Raw genomic sequence first — 21406 nt, 5'->3', positions numbered from 1 at the left:
GATCACAGACGTCCATGCGAGCACCGGGCAACGCACGTTACACAAGTCTGGAATGGTGGCCAGAAAAAAGGTGAAGAAGCCGCGACTTCAATATCCTCATAAGAAGTGTCAGCTCGAGTCTGAGAAAAAGTACGAAGAGTGAAAGATTAGAAACGGGAGACTGGGAGCGATGAGACGAAAGTCAATAGGCGAAGCTCTGATGGGTGCAAATGGGTCTGGAAGAAATAAGGGAAAAAGGGGCGAACGGGTGGAGAAATTGAAGGAACTGTTAAGTTTATTGGAGGAAGCCTGATGATATGGGGATGCTTCACAGCCAATGAAGTTGGATACTTGACCAGGATCGATGGTGGTCTCAATGCTGAGCTATATGTGAGTATCCTGCAAGACGAGTTACTTCGTACATTCAAGTACTATGGGTATAAAAAGGATGACATAGTGTTCCAGCAGGACAATGACCCAAAGCAGACATCAAGATTGCCAAGAAATGGTTCAATGACAATGACGTCGAGGAGCTGGATTGTCCCCACAGTCCCCAGATCTCAAATGAATCTATCACTTGTGTGTAGAGTAGAAGAAAAAGCTGTATACATACCCGAGTGAGTCCAACAGCATGCACCAACTATGGGAACGTGTAGAAGAGAGCTGAGATCAGATGTTGGTGGAGACATGCTGGAACCTGATAGAGAACATGCCCAGAAGAATTCATTCAGGCAGTGCTGAAAGCCAAAGGTGGATTTAAAAAATATGAAAAATTAAAATTTTAGACTTTTAGGAGCAAAACAGTAACAATGCAGAGACATGACAAGAATCTGCATAACTAATCATATGCTAAATAGATGCAAGTCACATTTATATATGAGATTGCCAAGATGATTGTCTATAAAATGATGGCAGTCTCATGTTTGAAGCAGTAGTGGATGGAGAGATATGGAGCCTGAAAGTCAAAAGGTCAAAACATTGTTACCCTTTTGCTTGTCAGTGTATAAAAACACATCACTGCCCCCTATAGATTGGAACATGGACCTGAATATTCTTTTTAGTAGTTATTTTCATTAGCATTTGAACTGGCACATCACACCATCATCCAGCAATCATAGTCACTGTAACAAAACCTATGATTTCCACCAAAAGACAACCACCCCTGAGGCTGTCTGTGGAGCTGTCAGAATTCCAGTTGTCCTTCTACAGTTTGACCACTACTGGCTGCTATTGTTCACCTTAATAATTTTTCTGCAATCCCACTCCTTACCACTGGAGGCTGCTGTTGTGTTCTGCAATTGCCTTTTACTAAGTGCTTGAGTATTGTGTCTAGCTGTTAGCCTAGTTTCCAGTCTCCAAGCTCCTGAACATTCTTACCTAGATTGTTCTTGCCTATTTACGGATTATTTCTATTGGTTTCCAGCAGTACTAAGCCAGTATCGTAACAGGAGCAGATCACTTGTCACTAGGGTTTATGAGGTTTTCTTATTCCCATTACTGAGATAGGTGATGATAGTTGGTGCTCATAAAGTTCTATGGAGAAGTGTAACTGTCCTTTCCGGAGAACTTGCAGCGGAATGTCTGTGTTCCTCTAGCTCCTCCTTCCTCCATATAATTTTAAATGCACCAACTGTCACCTCCAATCTCAGTAATGGGAAAGTCTGTCTCAATACAGATTTTACAAACTTGACCCATAAATTTGAGAATAAAAGATCAATCCAGGAGAAGAAAGAAGCAGATTTCTCTGATAAGACATAAAAGTTGCTTATTTTCATGTGTACTATTGATTTATTAAATAAAAATTAAGATGACGGTTTCTCTTTAAGAACAATTTTTTGTATGGAGAAGCCAAAGAAACCCAGTTGATCTTAAAGGGGTTGTCTAACAAGAGCAAACCTCTCCCCTGGCTGTTTGTGGCTGTGTGCTTCTGATTGATTGACATTTTGGGCTGGCCTGAACTATACACAGGCAGCTTTGTCTTTGCAGCATCAAAGGATCGCAGGGGCACTGAAACTGGCCCGATCATGTGATCTGGCAAGCTTCAGAGCAGCGCTTGCATACTCTATAGAAAAGGGTTGTAAGCACCGCACTCCTTGCTTAGGAGACCAGCCACCCTTTATACATAATACTCTTAAAAAATCCCACTATTAGGATTTTTAATTATGTTTTTATATGCACTTTGCAATTTTACCCATTAGAGATGTTGAGACAACCCCTTTAAGATTGCTTATCTTCCATAGATTGAAGACAATTTCAATATGCCTACTAGAAACCTCCAGCAGGGGGAGCTCAGGAGTTTAAGACCTAATAATTGACATGAAACTAAATTGTGATGGACATTCGGTTTTACAGTACTGAGCGACATTGGATATTTTATCTGGCCATCTTCATGTTCAGATCTGATAAATGAAGAAAAAGTTTAGAAAAAAAGCATTGTAATATGTCTTATTACAGAAAAATATTTCTTTCCCCACTAATCAGCCACGGTTTTTCCCTTTACTGATCAATCATAGTACATGTACATGATCAAGCTCATAAACTGCTCAAATCTGTCTACAGCTCTGTCTTCAATAGCTATTTTTTATTGTTTATCATAAATCAACAGTAGAAGTGAATATTAAAAACTTTGTAATATGTCTTAATAGAAAACTAAAGTATATTTCCCACTTATACTGTAAGTCATTTAGTGTCTCCCTGCAATTACCATTCACTCTCATAAACAGCTCTAATCTGTCAACAGATCTGTCTATGGTAGCTACTTTTCTATTTTTTGTATCATAAATTAACAGTACGAGTGAACATAAGAAACTTTGTAATATGTTTTATTAGAAAACATGTATATTTCCCCATTAATCAGCCACTTTTTTCCTGCACTGATCATTCAAGGTCATAAACTGCTCAGATCTATCTACAACTCTTTCTTTAGTAATTCCTCGTTTATTTTTTTTTATCATAAATGAACAGTAGAAGCAAATATTAGAAACTTTGTAAGATGTCTTATTAGAAAAAAATTAATATTTCCCATGTATCAGTCATTTCATCTCTCCCTGCAATGATCATTCACGCTTATAAACTGCTCAAATCTTTCAACACATCTGTCTACAGTAGTTACTTTTTTATTTTTTTGGTAAATCAACAGCACAAAGTAATATAAGAACCTTTGTAATATGTTTTATTAGAAAATATCTATATTTCCCCACTCATCAGTCACTTCTTCTTTCCCTGTAATAATCATTCACTCTCATAAACTGCTCAAATCTGTCTACAGATCTGTCTCCAGTGAGGGATTAAACTGTCTATGGAGAGGAAAGAAGCTGGAGGGAGAAAGAGACACAAAATGAAACTGCTGAGACTTCTAGTTACTAGAGCCTACAGAGGGGATATCTGCTGATATAAGTCATATAGTGGCCAGAAATAATGTTATTCCTAATGTCCACACATGACCGCTTTCTAAAAAATAAAACCCTGGTGATCTAAGCTAAATTCTCTGGCGATCTAAGGTAGAAGAAGGTGGCAAATGTTAGGTACAGTTTGCCTCTGGTTGGTTCTGTGCTCCGCAGACCCCTTAGTGGATAGGGAGCCTTAGGCAGCTGCCTAGTTTGGCAACTCCTGACACAGTCGCTGCCTTTGTCGTTGCATATTCCCAACAGTTTCTGTTAATTTGCGTTACACTTTCCAGAATAGAGAAGCTGATTGATGGCGCCCGGGATCCGAGTGAGTTTCTAGAATGGCAGCGGCAAATGTTGGCAAAGGACCTGGAAAGGCAACTAGCCGATATAGAGTGCCGGCGTCTGGAAGGAAAACTGAGCCGTGAGGAAGCTGTGCTGGCGCGGCAGAACCTCATCCAGGAGAACAAGAAAAAGGTCCTAATGAAGAAAGAGGAGGTGAGAGGTGGAAGCGGGCAGATTTGTAAAGCTACTGTCATCGCTGAGGCATTGGCAGCGCCGCCACGCAGACTCGAATTACTCCGAACCATCCAAGCAGGAAGGATTCACTTATCTGTATCTGTTGCCTTTATCCACCCGACATTAATCCTTATTCTAATTTCCTAGACAAACAGCCTCACTTCAAGTGTGACAGCGAGAAATGAATAAAACCCAGGCGATCGCAACCCGTCGGTCTCAATTGTTAATCCATTAGGGGTTTACCGCAACAATAAAGGAAGATGTCGGGGGGCATATGTGAATATAGGGGTAACAGAAAAATGAAACCTTATTTTGTCACTGGCGATAAAGTGAAATCATAAATTCTGTCTCCTTACAAAACTCCAGCTATTAATCTGTAGACTGTCTCTGTCAGGGGCTTTGTTAAAGGGTTATTACCATCCTCATAAATGGCTATATTCTCAGAAAGAGCTTGTAAATACAAGCAAGTTTACAATTCACCACTTGTTAAAATCTTCAACCGCTTTTGAGATATCAACACTTTTGTTTTCAGCTCATCGCCTTGGAGACCGACCACCGCTGCTAGACAAGAGAACATGTGCAGTACATACAAGCTCTTATCTATCAGACTTGTAAGCGCTACTTTGAAGCTGGCCGGGATCGCTGGAGATGTCTGCTTTGAAGCTGGTCAGGATCGCTGGAGAGCGCTGCTTTGAAGCTGGTCAGGATCGCTGGAGAGCGCTGTTACCTCCTAATCCCGGCCGGCTTCAGTTGCAGTGCTTACAAGCTAGACTTCAGCGGTGGTCGGACTCCAAGGCAACGAGCGCTAAACAAAAGAAACATTTTAATGTCTCAAGAACGGCTGCAAATTTTAAGCAATAAATTGCAGAATCGCTTGTTTTTACAAGAGCAATACTCAATTTATGAAGATGGGAATGACTCTCTTATCGGACAGCCGTCGCCCAACATTCTTTCGTCAGACAAATATCTCAATAGCCCGGCACAAACATATACAGTACTTAAGTCTGCTGAGCATGTTTTTTTTAATAGAAAGAGGGGAATCATCCCCTTACCTGTCTTGTGATTAAGGCCCCATACACATTAGACTGACGTTCGCTGAACCCAGCGATATTATCAGGATCGGCTGACAGTCTAAGGCCTCATTCAGACGTCACTATTTTCCACGTAGGAGAAAAACGGACCAATTACTCTGATCAGAGTTTGATCCAAGTGTCATCATTTTTTTCATACGTGGAGAGAAAAAAGAAAAACTTTTTCACCTACTCCTTTCTGACAATCCCTGTAATTCGGATCGCACTTGGATGTCACCCGAGTACGGTCTGTTGTTTTTCATGGACGTGTAGACTTGCATTGCCGATTTTGATCAAAATCTGACATGTCTCAGATAATTTTTTGTGCACCTCTCGGTCCGAGGAAAAAGTCAGACATGTACACAGCCCCATAGAATACCATGGGTACAAGTGCTATCCATGAAAAATATTCCCAGCACTCGTACGAGAAAATCGGACGTGTAAACGAGCCCTAATGTGTGTGAAAACTTCCTGACTCTCCCTTGATGGAAGATGTCGGGGAAGGAAAAGATTGGAATATTGTTCTGGGTTAGAGAACTATTTCGGCACCACACCATGTGCAATCCGCAGAAATTACCATGTGTTAAGGGGCTCTTAGATTCTTTTGGTGGTGCAACAAGCCAAGTGCAAATGAATTCCAATGAAGAGCAAAGAAAGGCAGCACTCAGCGAATCTTCAATCTAATAGTCCATTATTCCTTTAGGTGGGACATCGTCGCGGTGTGCAAGGTGATAGGGGAGACAGGGGAGAGGTGAGATGGACTAAGGCCGTTTCGCAACCTTCTGGTGCTTCTACGGGACCTTGGACCTGTAGAAGAACCAGAAGGTTGCGAAACGGTCGTTGTCCATCTCACCTCTCCGCCACATGTCTCACCTGTCACCCTGCACACCGCGAAGATGTCCCACCTAAAGGACTATTAGATTGAAGATTGGAATATTGGATCCCAGTGGCCGACCCTTTTGTCCTGCGTGGAGATGGGACACCACTCGAGGAGTCTGGCATAGAAAGCACAGGAGCACTTGGCCGAGGAAGTTCTGAGAGCAACACCCATCTAATGTGTATGGGGACCTTTACTCTCAAGTGAAGCCTGCAGACGTAGACGGAGGAGCTCCAGGCTTATGCATCATAAGATTATCGTCACTTTGCAATTTTTATAATCATCTGGTTGTTTGGTCTTTAGACGGCGAAGCTGATGCGGGAATACGCCGAGAAACGTCTGCAAGAAGAGAAGGAGATGAGGGACCTGGTGGAGCAAGTGTCTGAGGGACACAAAAACACTAAACAGGCAAGATTGAAGCTCCAGAAATACAAGCAGCAAATAGGTATGTGATAATAGAAGAATTGGGTCATAACTTCAGTCTCGCTTTAGACAGTAAAGTGAAAGAAAGTCTACCCAGACGTGTTATCTTTACCGAAGACGTCTCCCTCCATGAGGTGTCCGTGGTATGTGTGCCAGGAGCTGGGTGCTCAGGAGAATCAGCAAGAACTTCTGCCTTAATGGGAGTGTTCAGATACATACAGCAATAAACTGCAGGCGCTTATATACAAAAGAGCAAAGCCAGCCATTGAGAACACATTCCACGGTCTGATCGTGCTCTTGCATAGCAGAGTCGGGAAGGATAGCCGTCAATGAAACGTTAACGCTACGCTATTCTTTTGTCATGTCGCCTTCTTGGGGACCACTATCTGTTACTACGACCTGGTTTTATCCCTCTCTAGTACAAGAAGTAGCGGAGGAGAGCCGGGAGCTGTTACGCCAGGCCTTAGAGGAGGCACAGGAGGAGCTGAGGAAGAAATTTGAGCTGATCCGTGAGATACGAGCCATGGAGTCAGTGCCAATCATTAGACAAAAGTTTGTGGATCTAACACAGGTGAGTGCACTGTAATCCTAGATGTGTCGTATGCCTATAGGCCTTCTTAAGGGTATTATTCACAGGATTAGGGTTTGCCTCGAGTAGCAAAAAATCTTGCCAACCAATCACAATTGTGAGATTTTTATATTGTTTGCATGGCTCACACATAAGGATCTGGCTGTTCATGGACACTAAGATATTGCTCTGTGGGTTACTCTGCTCTTCAGACCGCGGGGCATGGACTGAACTGTGAGATGTCAGTAGTGGAGCTCTGGGAACGTCTGGCTTTACTAAAAGAAGCTCAGAGAAAAGCTGAGGAAGAAAAGAGAGACCAGATCCTTGAGGAAAAGCAGACAAAACAGCAGCATCTTTTGGACACTTTGGAGCAGATCTCTCTCCACAGAGCTGCCCAAGGCAAAGCCGCTCTCCTCAGGTCAGTGCGGTGTCCATCATTGTGATTTCTGCGATAAATGCTACTTTTTTGAGACACTGGGCATGTGGAAATCAGGTTTGGAGCTTGATCCTAAACAGTCACTTATAGAATCATGGAATGTTAGAGTTGTCCAACCCCCTGCTCAATGCAGGATTCACTAAACCATCTCAGACAGTTGTCCATCCAGCCTCTGTTTGAAGACTTCCATTTAAGGAGAACTCACCACCTCTCATAGAAGCCAGTTTTACTCATTGATCACCCCCACTGTCAAAAAGTTTTTTCTAATATCTAATCTGTATCTTCTCCCTTTCAGTTTCATTCCATTGCTTCTCGTATTTCCATATACAAATGAGAATAAGGATGATCCCTCTACACTGTGATGTATCGTCCGATATTTGTAGAAAGCTATTAAGTCTCCTCTTAGCCTTCTTTTTTGCAAGCTAAACATTCCTAGATCCTTTAACCGTTCCTCGTAGGACATAGTTTGCAGACGGGTCACCATCCTGGTAGCTATTGTCTGAACTGTCCAGTTCTTGTCTTGTCCAGTTTTTCGATGTCTTTTTTAAAATGTGGTGCCCAGAACTGGTCACAGTATTCCAGATGGGGTCTGACCAAGGAGGACTAGAGGGGGTTAATTACTTCTTGAGCTAGACTCTAGGCATCTCTTAATACATCCCAGAACTGTGTTTGCTTTTGTTGCTGCTGCATCATACTGTTGACTCATGTGCAGTCTGTGATCTATTAGTATACTCAAGTCTTTTTTACACGTACTGTTGCTTAGTTCTATTCCTCCCATTCTGTAGATGTTTTTTTGACCTTGAGAAAGGCATGGGTCCGGCGCCGAACTGCCTTGACACTAATAAAAACCTTATCTAAAGCTCCAATGCTCCTCGTTTCCCGCGCCTAGCTCTATTCTCTCCATTCTGGTAAATACTACACAATAGCGTCTATCCTTTATAAGGATCACACCTGTTAATCGACACCTCCCTTCATAATTACTTAGTTAGTCCAGTAGAAAGACAGATGTCCATCAAGTTCAACCGAAGCAAGGGAAAGAATAAAGGTAAAGGGCTATAGATACAACCATAATGCATGATCCAGTCTGATCCCGAGTGTTGATCAAGAGCTTTACACATGTATGTAAGCATTTACAGTTGACTTGAAATCAGAATAAACCTTTCCCGTTTTAGGTCAATTAGGATTACCATAATTTTTAATATTTGACAAATGCCAGAATGAGAGAGCGAAAATGTTTAAAGGCATTTCTATTACTTACTGCAGAGTCAAAAGTTTACATAGACTAAGCCTTTAAAGAATTCTGGACTGACCATAATTTAGATTGTGAGCCCCCAATGGGGACAGTGCCGATATTGTCTGTGAAGTGCCGTGGAGTTAATGGCGCTATATAAGTGAGTAAAATAAATAAATATGTGTCTTTTTATATCGTGTATGTAAACTTCTGGTTTCCACTGTATGTGATTTTCTTCTATAAAAGCATCTAAGCTTTTTTTTTAAACCATAAAGGTTCTTGCTGTGACCGGCTCCTGATATCGGCTGTTCTAGAGATGAATAGTTCTCATGGAATAGAAGCCTCGTGTCCTCTGGAGATTGAACCTTCCTTACTTCAGACGGAGGGAGCGTCCCATTAACTTTTGAGGGATTTTACATGAAAAAGCTTTTGACCATCTTTTGTACGAGCCATTTATGCACTTGTACAATGTTTCCCGTAGACGTCTCTTCTGAAGACTAAATAGATCTTTCCTAATAACTAAGATCCTCCATGCCCCTTATCAGTTTTGTGGCTCTTCTTTGTACCTTTTCTAGCTGCAGGTTTTTCTTTCTTTGAGCTGGTACCCAGAACTGAACTGCGTATTCCAGATGAGGTCGTATTAGCTCTTTGTGAAGTGGAAATATTACATCCCTGCCTCTTTTACTACATGACAATACCCTGCTGGCTTCAGAAGCCGCTGATTGACATCGCGCTGTTATTTAGTCTGTCATTTACAAGTATACCCAGATCCTTCTCTACAAGTGACTCACCTAGTTTTACTCCCCATAGAACATATGATGTCTGCATACTATTAGTACCCACGTGCATAACTTTACATTTATCCACATTGAACCTCATCTAACAAATGGATGCCCAAATTAATCCTAGTCAGCCGGTAACTTCTGAACATCTTCCTCCTTTTATCATTAGATACCAAGACACAGACACAAAACTGACAAGTCCAAGCGCTGACCATCAAAAATGGGGGAAGGCCCTTAATTCCCAACCTGGGAATTAAGTGACACGGTTTTACACCTTGCAGGTCTAGACTTACTTACCTATGTGTCTGAACCATGAAAAGAACAGCATGCTCTCAGGCCTCCTTCACACGTCCTGATATTACCGATACTGGAAAAACCAATACCAGAGATATCCGTGTACCTGTGTGGTAACTGTGTGCAGCTCGTGTGCTGCATCAGTATCACACTTACCGGCGCCTGGGAAACAGCGGTACTGTTCACACTGTTCCCGAGTGCTGGAGGCCAGTCTCATCATTATCCCCTGCTTGTGCTGAAATCCGCATTAGCAGGGGACAATGTTGAAAGTTGTATTCAGCCCCCACTTTCTACATCCAGTGTAAAATGAAAAATAAAATAAAAAACACATTATACTCACCTTAACACCTAATCCACTGAAGCCATTGTCCCCTGTAAAACAAACAAAAATAAAAAAAAATATCCCTCACCTCTCTGAAGTGTAAAGAATCCTTAGTGTCCCACGCCGTAATCCATCTGTGCGACATTTCTTCATCAGCATGTGCGGTGGCTTGAGGCGACTGCTTATGCTGAAGAGCAGTGGAAAATGACTCGATTCAGTGAGCGGACCCCTGAACTGCGGTGAACTCAGTGAGGTCACTGCAGATCAAGGGCCCACGCTTGCTGCATCGAGTCATTCTCCCCTGCCCTTCAGCATGAGCGGTCGCCTCATGCTGATGAGCAAATGTCGCACAGATGGATTAGTCGTGGGACACTATGGATTCTTTACACTTCGGACAGGTGAGGGATATTGTTTTTTTATTTATTTTTTTACAGGGGACAATGGCTTCAGGGGATTAGGTGTTAAGGTGAGTATAATGTGTTTTTTATTTTATTCTTCATTTTACACTGCATGTAGATAGCGGGGGCTGAATACAACTCTCAACATTGTCCCCTGCTCACGCAGATCTCAGTGCACGCAGGGGACAATGATGAGACTTGCCTCCACCCGGCGCTAACTGTAGCTCTTTTTCCCAGGCGATGGTACGTGTCACACTGATGAAACACAGATGTCATCCATGTGTCATCAGTGTGCACGTGTTCTCAACGTTTTGCCGCCCGTGCTGCATGCAAAAAACAGACATGTCAGCGTGTTTTGCCCGCGGACACAGGGTCCGTGGAAACACACTGACATGTGCACAGATCCATTGATTTGAATGGGTCTACGTGCGTCAGTGTCTCCAGTACGTGTGGAAACGGTCACCACACGTACTGAAGACTCTGACATGTGAAGGGGGCCTCATAGTAGTCGACTACCAAAGATGCCAGAAACCAAGTAGGAGGAATAGAAATCAGCAGATTCAAGCTTCCTCATCAGAAATGACAAAAGACAGTAAAAAAGAAAAGCTTTTTAAAAAGCAAAAACGTAATAGTTTGATTTCCCCCCTTTGCCATTATAAAAATAGAGATTTGAAAAATGTAAAAAAAGTATATTTTATGACATATTTGGTATTAACAATTGTGCAAGAGTCCAATCTACCAAAATATTGAATTATGTAACCTCTACGTTATATGCTGTAAAGCAAAAAATAAAAGTTCTAAACTTCAGAATTGCCATTTTTCATGCCCCCAAAAAATCCTGTAAAAAACTATCAAAACTTTACATGTATCCTACATTTTGTAATAATAAAAAAAGACCCATAGCGGTATTAAGAGAAACATATACTCACCTACCAGCACCTGCTCTCCTCTTGCAGTGGAGGACTTCATGTGACCGCTGCAGCCAGTCACTAGCCATTGATTGGCTGCAGCCTTCACATTCCATCTTAACCAGAAAATAATGAAACGACACAATATTCTATACACACTGGGATCTGGCTGGATATGCTGTATAGAGGAGTGTACACACACAGATCCCTATGTATGCTCCATATTATTCTATGTTTGTTGATTTTTTCCTCATGTTTTATTTAATACGGAGCAATAATGAAGGATATGTAATTACCGCTTGCATGCCGGGAGGTGGCAGTGACCCAAATCTTCAGGTGGTAAATTGCTAAGTGCGTTACTTATGGTGAAAGGTTTTCTTTAAAAAAAAAAAAAAAAAAAAAAAACAGCTAATTTTAAAATATCCCGTAAAAATCACCCGATTACCTGATTTATGTAGCAGCGGTGGCGGCATAATTAGCTCGTTTTCTCGACAGCTCATTTACATGCAGACACGGTACAGCTGCGCTAATAAATACCGTTCAAGCTGTAGAGATTTACATATCGCAGCTGCAAGAGGCTCCATAGTGCAGAGGTAAAACGACGGCGACACCGGGACGGAAAAAACAGGGATCTGTGGTGCTCCAGTAAGGCTGCGGCAGCGTAAACTAGGACTTTCCCCATACACGCGCCACATAAACCATTAAAGTGCAAAGTCAGGGGCATTCATATATCGGAGGGGGCCACAAAGGATGCAGGGTCCAGAGCTCGCTGCCTGTTCCATTTCTTGACAGCACATTACCCGCAATGAAGATGGCATTTATACCATTACTGTAATCTATTAGAAAGTTGCCAAAGTGGTTTACAAAAAAGTTTGGACAGAGACAAGAAATGTTATTATATAAAAACAAACAAAAAACCCATTCTCAACTTTTAATTTCTTTGCTCTGGATCCCCATAAGTCTCTGCTTACAGTGCTGCTCTGGTTATCTACAGTGGCTTGAGAAAGTATTCATCCCCTTGGCAATTTTTATGTTTTGCTACCTCACAACCTGGAATTTCACTTCTTTTTTTGAGGGTTTGCATCAGTTCATGTAAAGAACATGCCTACAACTGTGAACATTTGATTTTCTTTTTATTTTGAAGCAAACAACAAATAGGACAAAATAACTGAAAACTTCAGTGTGCAGAACTCTTCAACCTCCTAAAGTCAGTGCTTTGTAGAGCCTCCTTTTGCAGCAATTACAGCCAGCTGCATGTCGCTTTGGATAAGTCTCTATGAGCTTTCTACATCTGGCCACTGGGATTTTTGCCCATTCCTCAAGGCAAAACTGCTCCAGCTCCTTCAAGTCAGATGGTTTCCTCTGGTGAACAGCAATCATTTGGATTAAGGTCTGGGCTTTGACTAGGCCTCTCCAAAACATTTACACTTTTCCCCTTAAACCACTCGAGTGTTGCTTTAGCAGTATGCTTTGGGTCGTTGTCTTGTTGGAAGGTGAACCTCCGTCCCAGTCTCAAATCACTGACAGACTGAAACAGATTTTGCTCAAGAATATCCCTGTATTTTGCACCATCAATCTTCCCCTCTACTTGTATTTCTAAACAGCTTTTTCCCTGACTTGCTTGAAGACCTCTCCATTCTTTGGAGGTGGGAAAACTTGCGTAATTGGCAGTGTATCAAATACTTATTTTCCTTACTGTATGTATCATCTGTCTATTAGTCTAAAAAACAGTAGAAAAAGATAGGTACAGACAATCAACCTTTCAATTGATAAAAAATAGAAAAGTAGGCAGCGCTCCATAAGTTGTAGACAAAGTTTGAGTATGTTTTGATGAGCTTAAATGTCACATAGTATTGATGTCGGTCTAGAAAAACCCTCTTTTTTCACTATAATTTAGGGGTTGCTGCCTACTCTTTCCTTTCCATCACAGGATGAATACACATTCCATCAGGTGGTCTCCAGACCTGTCTCCCGCTATCATTGTGTCCAAATCAAAAGCGAGACCCATCATTCCATTCCAGCCTCCATTTCCTCTAGTTCTGCAGAATGATGGCCTTTGACAGTGGTGGTGTGAGGTCAATGGACCCCTGTGGCTGGATATGTGGCTCACAGCCCAATGTCATCCAATTGCCTTCTAATGCTTTGTGTAGACACTGTGTGCTGCCTTAGGCTCAGTATGTGTTGTCCATTTTTTCTTGCCGTACAGAATGGATCAATTGTGGAGCCAGTGGTACTACCATCTCCATAGTGTTCCAGAAGCCATTTTTCAACACATCAACTCCAGGCCACATGTTGCTCGTGTTACCGGGAGCAGCCTGCGTGGCTTATGCATGCTCCCATGGCCTGCACATTTTCGGACTTGTCTCCCATTGAGCACATCTGGGACATCATTGGTCGGCAATTGCACAGGAGCTGCCAACAGCGGATTTTGATGATTTGCCCAAGTGCATTCAGCGTTACAGAATATTCCTTAGATGACTATTAATAACCTCATTGATAGCAGGCGAGGCGTTCATATTTGAAAATATTATTTCCATTCATCATTTGCAGATCAGTAACGTGTCTCCATCCTGAGATTTCCATCATTCCACACCTTTTACCTTGGTTTTACAATTTTATTGTTAAGGAGTGTATCTGTATGAGTGGGTGAAATAAGCGTTAAAGCTCAGAGTTCATAGAAGGAGCCTGCGGGGCCTTCAGGATTTTAAGAGTGTTTGTGTGGAAAAATGGGCCAAAATCACCCCTGAGCAATGCCTGCGACTAGTTTCTCTATACAGGAAGCGTCTTGAAGCTGTCATCACCAACAAAGGCTTTTGTACGAAGTATTAATTCAATTTCAGCAAGTGTGTTCAATACTTTTTCCCTGTGTCATTTCTCATTATTACACATAATGTGTGGATTGGATGGGTTGTTTCCGACATCTGGTGAGCATTTCATGTTAATAGCACCTTTAGAAATATATTTACTTAAAAGTGGGTGAAATAAATATTGAACAAGTCACCAATTTTCTATCTGGACAGTTTACGAAACAATCACTGACAGATAATATTTTTTACGGACACATTGGAAAACCACAATAAATCATTATGTTGATAAGTGATACATGTCTGCCGCCCAGAAGAGATCGGCTGCAGTCACTGTGAACTTTAAAGTGATGATAATTACAGTCAACATAATCTGTATAGGTTTCTTCAGTTTCCAAAAAATCATGGACGTCTTACCTTTTTTTATGAACATGTCATAAAAGTGCCCTATTTTTACGGACTGCCCTGGAATTTCTAGACAGTTGGCAACCCTGGCACCAGGGCATTACTGCAGCACCATGCCCAAACCAGACGTCTTCCTGTAGTCAATGTGCCTGGAATTTCCTATCTCTGTATTAGCCTCATCAGCCCCTAACGAGTCTGCAATCGCATGGACAACCCCCCTTCCCTTCATAGATCTAAGCCATGATATTATACAGTGGTGTGAAAAAGTGTTTTCCCCCTTCCTGATTTCTTATTCTTTTGCATGTTTGTCACACTTCAATGTTTCAGATCACAAAGCAAATTTAAATATTAGACAATGAAGGTCTTTATTATTAAAGGAAAAAGAAATCCAAACATACAGGGCACTGTGTGAAAAAGTGATTACCCCTAAACCTAATAACTGGTTGGGCCACCCTTGGCAGCAACAACGGCAATTAAGCATTTGTGATAACTGGCAATGAGTCTTTTACAATGCTCTGGAGGAATTTTGGCCACTTATCTTTACAAAATTGTTGTAACTCAGCCACATTGGAGGGTTTCCGAGCATTTTTTAAGGTCATGCCACAGCATCTCAATCTGATTAAGGTCAGGATTTGACTAGGCCACGACAAAGTCTTAATTTTGCTTTTCTTAAGCCATTCAGAGGTGGACTTGCTGGTGTGTTTTGGATCATTGTTCTGCTGCATAACCCAAGTGCGCTTCAGCTTGAGGTCACAAACAGATGGCCGGACATTCTCCTTCAGGAGTTTTTGGTAGACAGCAGAATTCATGTTTCCATTTACCACAGCAAGTCTTCCAGGTCCTGAAGCAGCAAAACAGCTTCAGACCATCACACTACCACCACCACATTTTACTCTTCATATGATGTTCCTTTTCTGAAATACTGTATTACTTCTACACCAGATGTAAAGGGACATACACCTTCCAAAAGTTCAACTTTTGTCTCGTCAGTCCACAGAGTATTCTCCCAAAAAGTCTTGGCGATCATCAAGATGTTTTCTTGCAAAAATGAGACAAGCCTTTATGTTCTTTTTGCTCACAGTAGTTTTCGTCTAGGAACTCTCCCATACATGCCATTTTTGCCCAGTCTCTTTCTTATGGTGGAGTCGTGAACACTGACTTTAACTGAGGCAAGTAAGGCTTGCAGTTCTTTGGATGTTGTTGTGGGGTCTTTTGTGACCTCTTGGAAGAGTTGTTGCTGCGCTTTTGGGGTAATTTTGGTCGGCCGGCCACTCCTGGGAAGGTTCACCACTGTTCCATGTTTCCGTCATTTGTGGATAATGACTCTCACTGTGGTTCGCTGCAGTCCCAAACCTTTATAAATCTCCATTACTTTATTTCTCATTTGTTCCTGAATTTCTTTGGATCGCAGCATTATGTCTATCTTTTGAGGATGTTTTGGTCTACTTTACTTTGTCAGGCATGTCCTATTTAAGTGATTTGTAGATTGAGAACAGGTGTGGCAGTAATCAGGCCTCTGTGTGGCTAGGGAAATTGAGCTCAGCTTCCCAAAGATGTGATAAACCACAGTTAATTTATGGTTTATGTGGGTGGCAATCACTTCTTCACACAGGGCCCTGTAGGTTTGGATTTCTTTTATCCTTAATAATAAAGATCTTCATTTAAAAACTGCATTTTGTGTTTACTTGTGTTATCTTTGTCTAATATTGAAATTTTGTTTTGTGACCTGAAACATTGAAGTGTGACAAACATTCAAAAGAATAAGAAATCGGGAAGGGGGCAAACACTTTTTCACACCACTGTATGTAATATCTATTTAACTATCTCTTTCTAATTCATAGCTATGTCTATTCTATCTACAGGTGCATCTCACTAAATTAGAATATCACCAAAAAGTTAATTTATTTCAGTTCTTCAATCCAAAAATTGAAACTCCTATATTATATAGAGTCATTACACACAGAGTGATCTATTATATAGAGCAGAGGTCCCCAACCGCCGGTCCGCGGACCAGGACCGGGCCGTTGGGGTTTTTCAGCCGGTCCGCGGCGCCGCTGACCAGGGCCGGCGTCAGCACCCGGGCAAATGCCGGGGCTCTGAGCAGGCAGAGGGGCCCACTGGCGGTCGCGCACCCCGCTGGGCTATGGGCGGAGGAGAGCGGTGTCAGCGCCCGCCCTTCTCCGCCGCTTGCTCAGGGCCCCGGCAGCCCGATACTTACCTCTCCCCGTGCCTCCGCAGATCAGCTGTCTTCCTGCTCTGCGCTCCCTGTGACGTCTCAGGTCAGAGGGCGCGGTGACGTCTTTACACCGCGCCCTCCCCTGAGCCGTCACAGGGAGCGCTGAGCGGGAAGAAACGACAACACTGGAGTTCGGAGCCGAGCAGCGAGCGGCGGGCAGCAGGTAGCAGGTGAGGAGAAGGGAGGTGAGTATTTGATTTTTTTTTTTTTTTTAATGTATGGAGGCATGGGGCAGTATAAAGAGGGGAGGGGGGGCATCCTGCTTGGGGCATTATAAAGAGGAGGGGTGACAGCCTGCATGGGGCATTATAAGGTGGGGAACAGCCTGCATGGGGCATTATAAAGAGGAGGGGTGACAGCCTGCATGGGGCATTATAAGGTGGGGAACAGCCTGCATGGGGCATTATAAAGAGGGGGGGATTCCTGCTTGGGGCATTATAATGAGGAGGGGTGACAGCCTGCATGGGGCATTATAAGGTGGGGACCAGCCTGCATGGGGCATTATAAAGAGAGGGGGATTCCTGCTTGGGGCATTATAATGAGGAGGGGTGACAGCCTGCATGGGGCATTATAAGGTGGGGACCAGCCTGCATGGGGCATTATAAGGTGGGGAACAGCCTGCACGGGGCATTATAAAGAGAGGGGGGGACATCCTGCATGGGGCATTATAAAGAGGAGGGGTGACAGCCTGCATGGGGCAGTATAAAGAGGAGGGGTGACAGCCTGCATGGAGCATTATAAAGAGGAGGGGTGACAGCCTGTATGGGGCATTATAAAGAGGGGGGGTGACAGCCTGCATGGGGCAGTATAAAGAGGAGGGGTGACAGCCTGCATGGGGCAGTATAAAGAGGAGGGGTGACAGCCTGCATGGGGCATTATAAAGAGGGGGGGCACCCTGTATGGGGCATTATGTGGGGGGTAACAGCCTGCATGGAGCATTAAAAGGGGGGGGCCTGTATGGGGCATTATGTGGGGGGGAACAGCCTGCATGGAGCATTATAAGTGGGGGGGCAGCCTGTATGGGGCATTATGTGGGGGTAACAGCCTGCATGCAGCATTATATGGGGACCGGTATCCTGTATGGAGCGTTATATGGGGGCCAGTATCCTGTATGGAGCGTTATATGGGGGCCAGTATTCTGTATGGAGCCTTATATGGGGGCCAGTATTCCGTATGGGGTCTTATATGGGGGCCAGTATTCCGTATGGGGCCTTATATGGGGGCAAGTATTCCGTATGTGGCCTTATATGGGGGCAAGTATTCCGTATGGGGCCTTATATGGGGGCAAGTATTCCGTATGGGGCCTTATATGGGGGCCAGTATTCCGTATGAAGCGTTATATGGGGGCCAGTATTCCGTATGGGCGTTATATGGGGACCAGTATCCTGTATGGAGCCTTATATGGGGGCCACTATTCTGTGTGGAGCGATTCACCGGTTTCTGAGCTATTGTAGAATTTACAATAGATATTACTCATGAAGTGAAATCTTTGCATTGTATTATATATATATATTTCTCCGCCGTATCTCTGCATCATGAATCGTGGTATGTGTTAAAGGGGCCCACTGAGACTCTTTCGCCCGGGGCCCAGAAAAACCTGGAGCCGGCCCTGCCGCTGACAGCTAGCTCCGCGGCCCTGCGCCTGGTCAGAACTCGCTCTGTGTGGATTTATAATGTTTTCTGCCATAGCCGTGACAGCTCGCAGCTCCCGGCAGAGAACATTATGCAGGACGGGGTGGGGCGTCGGGCGGGTCTTAGTGACGCAGCCCTCCACAGCACAGCATGGTGCCTGTTGTACGTCACAGGGCGGGTCTTAGTGACGCGGCCCTCCTGCACAGCATGGTGTGTTCCTGACGGGGTGGGGCGGCAGGCTCTCCTCACTGACACGCCCCCGGCAGAACATGTTATGTGGGGCGTGCTGGGGCAGCAGACTGGCTTCAGTGACGTGGCTCCCGGTACCGGTGTTCAGTGTGTAGCGCTGCTAAGCAGCAGCGCTGTATACACTGACGCTCAATGTACAATGCTGCTACTTAGCAGCGCTGTACACCGAGGTCCCGCCAGCATCCTCCCCATACAGCTCCACCCCTCCATAACCCCACCCCCATATGACCAAAGCCCCGCCCCCACCCCCACCGGGCCATGGAAAACTGGTCTTGCTTAAAGCCGGTCCCTGGTGCAAAAAAGGTTGGGGACCTCTGATATAGAGTCATTACAGACAGAGGGATCTATTATATAGAGTCATTACACACAGAGTGATCTATTATATAGAGTCATTACACACAGAGGGATCTATTATATAGAGTCATTACACACAGAGGGATCTATTATATAGAGTCATTACACACAGAGGGATCTATTATATAGAGTCATTACACACAGAGGGATCTATTATATAGAGTCATTACACACAGAGGGATCTATTATATAGAGTCATTACACACAGAGGGATCTATTATATAGAGTCATTACACACAGAGGGATCTATTATATAGAGTCATTACACACAGAGGGAACTATACCAATTCTCATGCTCTGTAACTTGCCCTCCAGTCTTTTGAGTGGGCGGTTCCTCTTATACTAGAGGCACTATATGTGCCGGAACATCCCTTCACAAGAATGTCCAGTGATTTGCTTGCCTCTCTTTTATGCCTGTATTCACTTTGATTTCACTTTAATTTCCTCTGTGGTGGTCCTCTAGTAAAAGTTAATGCTCACTTCAAGGTTTCCCCATAGATTAGAGCTGAATGCTGAGTGTCCCAACTGGGAGAACTTTGTGATCAGCTTTAAGGGCCCTTCTAAAAACTACAGTTTCTGTGTAGATCCTGAGAGCAGACTGTCAGTCATTACATGTCTCACACTAGTAACTCCTCCTTTCATCTAAAGTAAGCTCTGGAGGCAGATTCTCAGGGAGATCTAGGTCCCACCCATAGATCTTAACAGCTCATTTACATATTAAGAAAAATGCAGATTTTTCTGGAATAAAAGATCGGATCACAGATATCAAGGTATCATTTTATTCAGCTTCCTATGACCTTCATGCCCACATAGACGGCTTAGGAGGGTTGATCCTACTGACAGATGGCCTTTAATACCTGTCAATGGTATACGGAGACAACTTCAGCACTGATATAACAAGGAGATCATAGATTGATTTTCATGAGGTGATATTTATTCATCCCCGACCAATGTGTACAGACAATATCCAATGTTTCGCCGAATTGGCCTTTGTCAAGGGTATCTGTAATGAGCGGCTAGTCCCGCATCTACTCTAACCACTCCAGTTTCCCCGACCTCCGCTCATTACAGATAATCTTGACAAAGGCCAAATTAGGCGAAACGTTGGATATTATCTGTACACATTGGTCGGGGATGAATAAATATCACCTCACAAAAAGCAATCCATAATCTTGTTATCTCAGTGCTGAAGTGGTCTCCGTATACCCAGAAGAGTAACCTGAGCCCTAAAGGGGGTACTCCAATATCAGCCAATAAAGTTTGTTCTTTTTTTATAATCAAAAGTTAAAAACTTAACAATACATTAATTACAGTTTTCAAGAGCTGAAGACTCTACTTGTAATAAATGAACCTCGACAGCAAGCAGAGATATTGAAATCGCAATTTGGAAGCGTACAGAATTTATAAAAATATATATATACTGTATATTGTTAAATTGTATAACTTTTTATGCTACAATAAATGTTGTCTATTTGCTGAATCTAGAAGAAGCGGGTAAATATTTTACATTTATTGGGTGTTACACATTTGCTACTTTTGCGGATCTTTAGCAGTGAAATCCTCTTTCTTACAGGACTCCTATGAAGAGAAGCATTGGAAGGAACTGGAGGAGAGCAGGGAGCGCCAGGCGCAGCTGCTCCAGTGCGGAGTGGTGTCGAGAGAAACGGCGCACAGGATGGCGGCTTATGAGGCCGCAAGAAACGGGAGCTCACGAGCCTGCGTGATGCCATCATAAAATCTATGGACTCAATGTTCTCCTTTATCCAGAAGAACAAAGATACCGTAATAAATAAGAAGATGCATGTAGGAAAGACTATTAGATAAAATACCCTTTTGCACAATGGTCGAGTCACGCGATCAGTTCTTTTTTTCTTTGTCAGTGTCATGAACAACACTCACTGCACACGTGATTCAGGTGTGAGTGTATTAGATGTAAAAGATGGGGCACACACATGATTCTAAGTCATGGCATATTCTCCCACAGGAATCTCTTAGTGGAATAATACAACCGCCATATTTCCGAGCATGCTCTCACCATCCTAAACACAACTATGATTTATCCATAATTCGGGTTTATGTCACATTTCTGTGCCTTCCTAATTCTGGTGCTTGATACTACTGTGTACTGTGCCATCTGTAAGTGCCTTACAGTTTGGCCTATGAGTAACCAATTATACCAAACAGGTGACAATCATCATCATTTTCATATGTAGATTGAAAAACAGTCATTAACTGAAATAGCTGTGTCAGAGGTTTAAAACTGGGTGCGGAACAGACAAACTCTGCTAAAAGGTGAGGCTGTGGAAGACAAGTCATACTTTGCAATGTGCAGAAAGCCAAACTATGATTGTGCTTAATACAGTGTATAGGAAACAAACTGTGTGCACATTGCAAGCACATAGCTCTGCTGTGCACACTGATGGTATCCTACACTGCTTTGCTGGCAGAATGTTTCTCCGTTCCAGCGGCTTGACCTGCATATTAATTTCTTAGACCCGTGCCGGCTTCCGCTAATGATGTAGGGAAGTCGATT

At 43.3% G+C, this 21406-nt stretch overlaps 1 protein-coding gene across 1 annotated transcript in view; it reads left to right on the top strand.

The window, feature by feature from the left end:
- The window catches only part of LOC141194191 (cilia- and flagella-associated protein 99-like), an 83246-nt gene extending 62531 nt beyond the window's left edge, over window positions 1-20715 (top strand). Inside the window, exons 13-19 of the mRNA XM_073662208.1 lie at window positions 3659-3863; window positions 6135-6276; window positions 6674-6825; window positions 7035-7240; window positions 7554-7616; window positions 20187-20265; window positions 20447-20715. Coding sequence (XP_073518309.1) covers window positions 3659-3863; window positions 6135-6276; window positions 6674-6825; window positions 7035-7240; window positions 7554-7616; window positions 20187-20265; window positions 20447-20608 — 1009 coding nt within the window. The 3' untranslated portion in view covers window positions 20609-20715. The remainder of the gene's footprint in view (window positions 1-3658; window positions 3864-6134; window positions 6277-6673; window positions 6826-7034; window positions 7241-7553; window positions 7617-20186; window positions 20266-20446) is intronic.
- The last annotated feature ends 691 nt before the right edge of the window (window positions 20716-21406 follow it).

The sequence above is a fragment of the Phyllobates terribilis genome, unplaced genomic scaffold (genome assembly GCF_046119375.1).
Source record: "Phyllobates terribilis strain yellow unplaced genomic scaffold, ASM4611937v1 Scaffold_1__5_contigs__length_1240528914, whole genome shotgun sequence".
In the NCBI taxonomy this organism is placed as follows: Eukaryota; Metazoa; Chordata; class Amphibia; order Anura; family Dendrobatidae; genus Phyllobates; species Phyllobates terribilis.
Note: the sequence above shows the minus strand (reverse complement) of the source record. Positions and strands in the feature narration are given on the sequence as shown.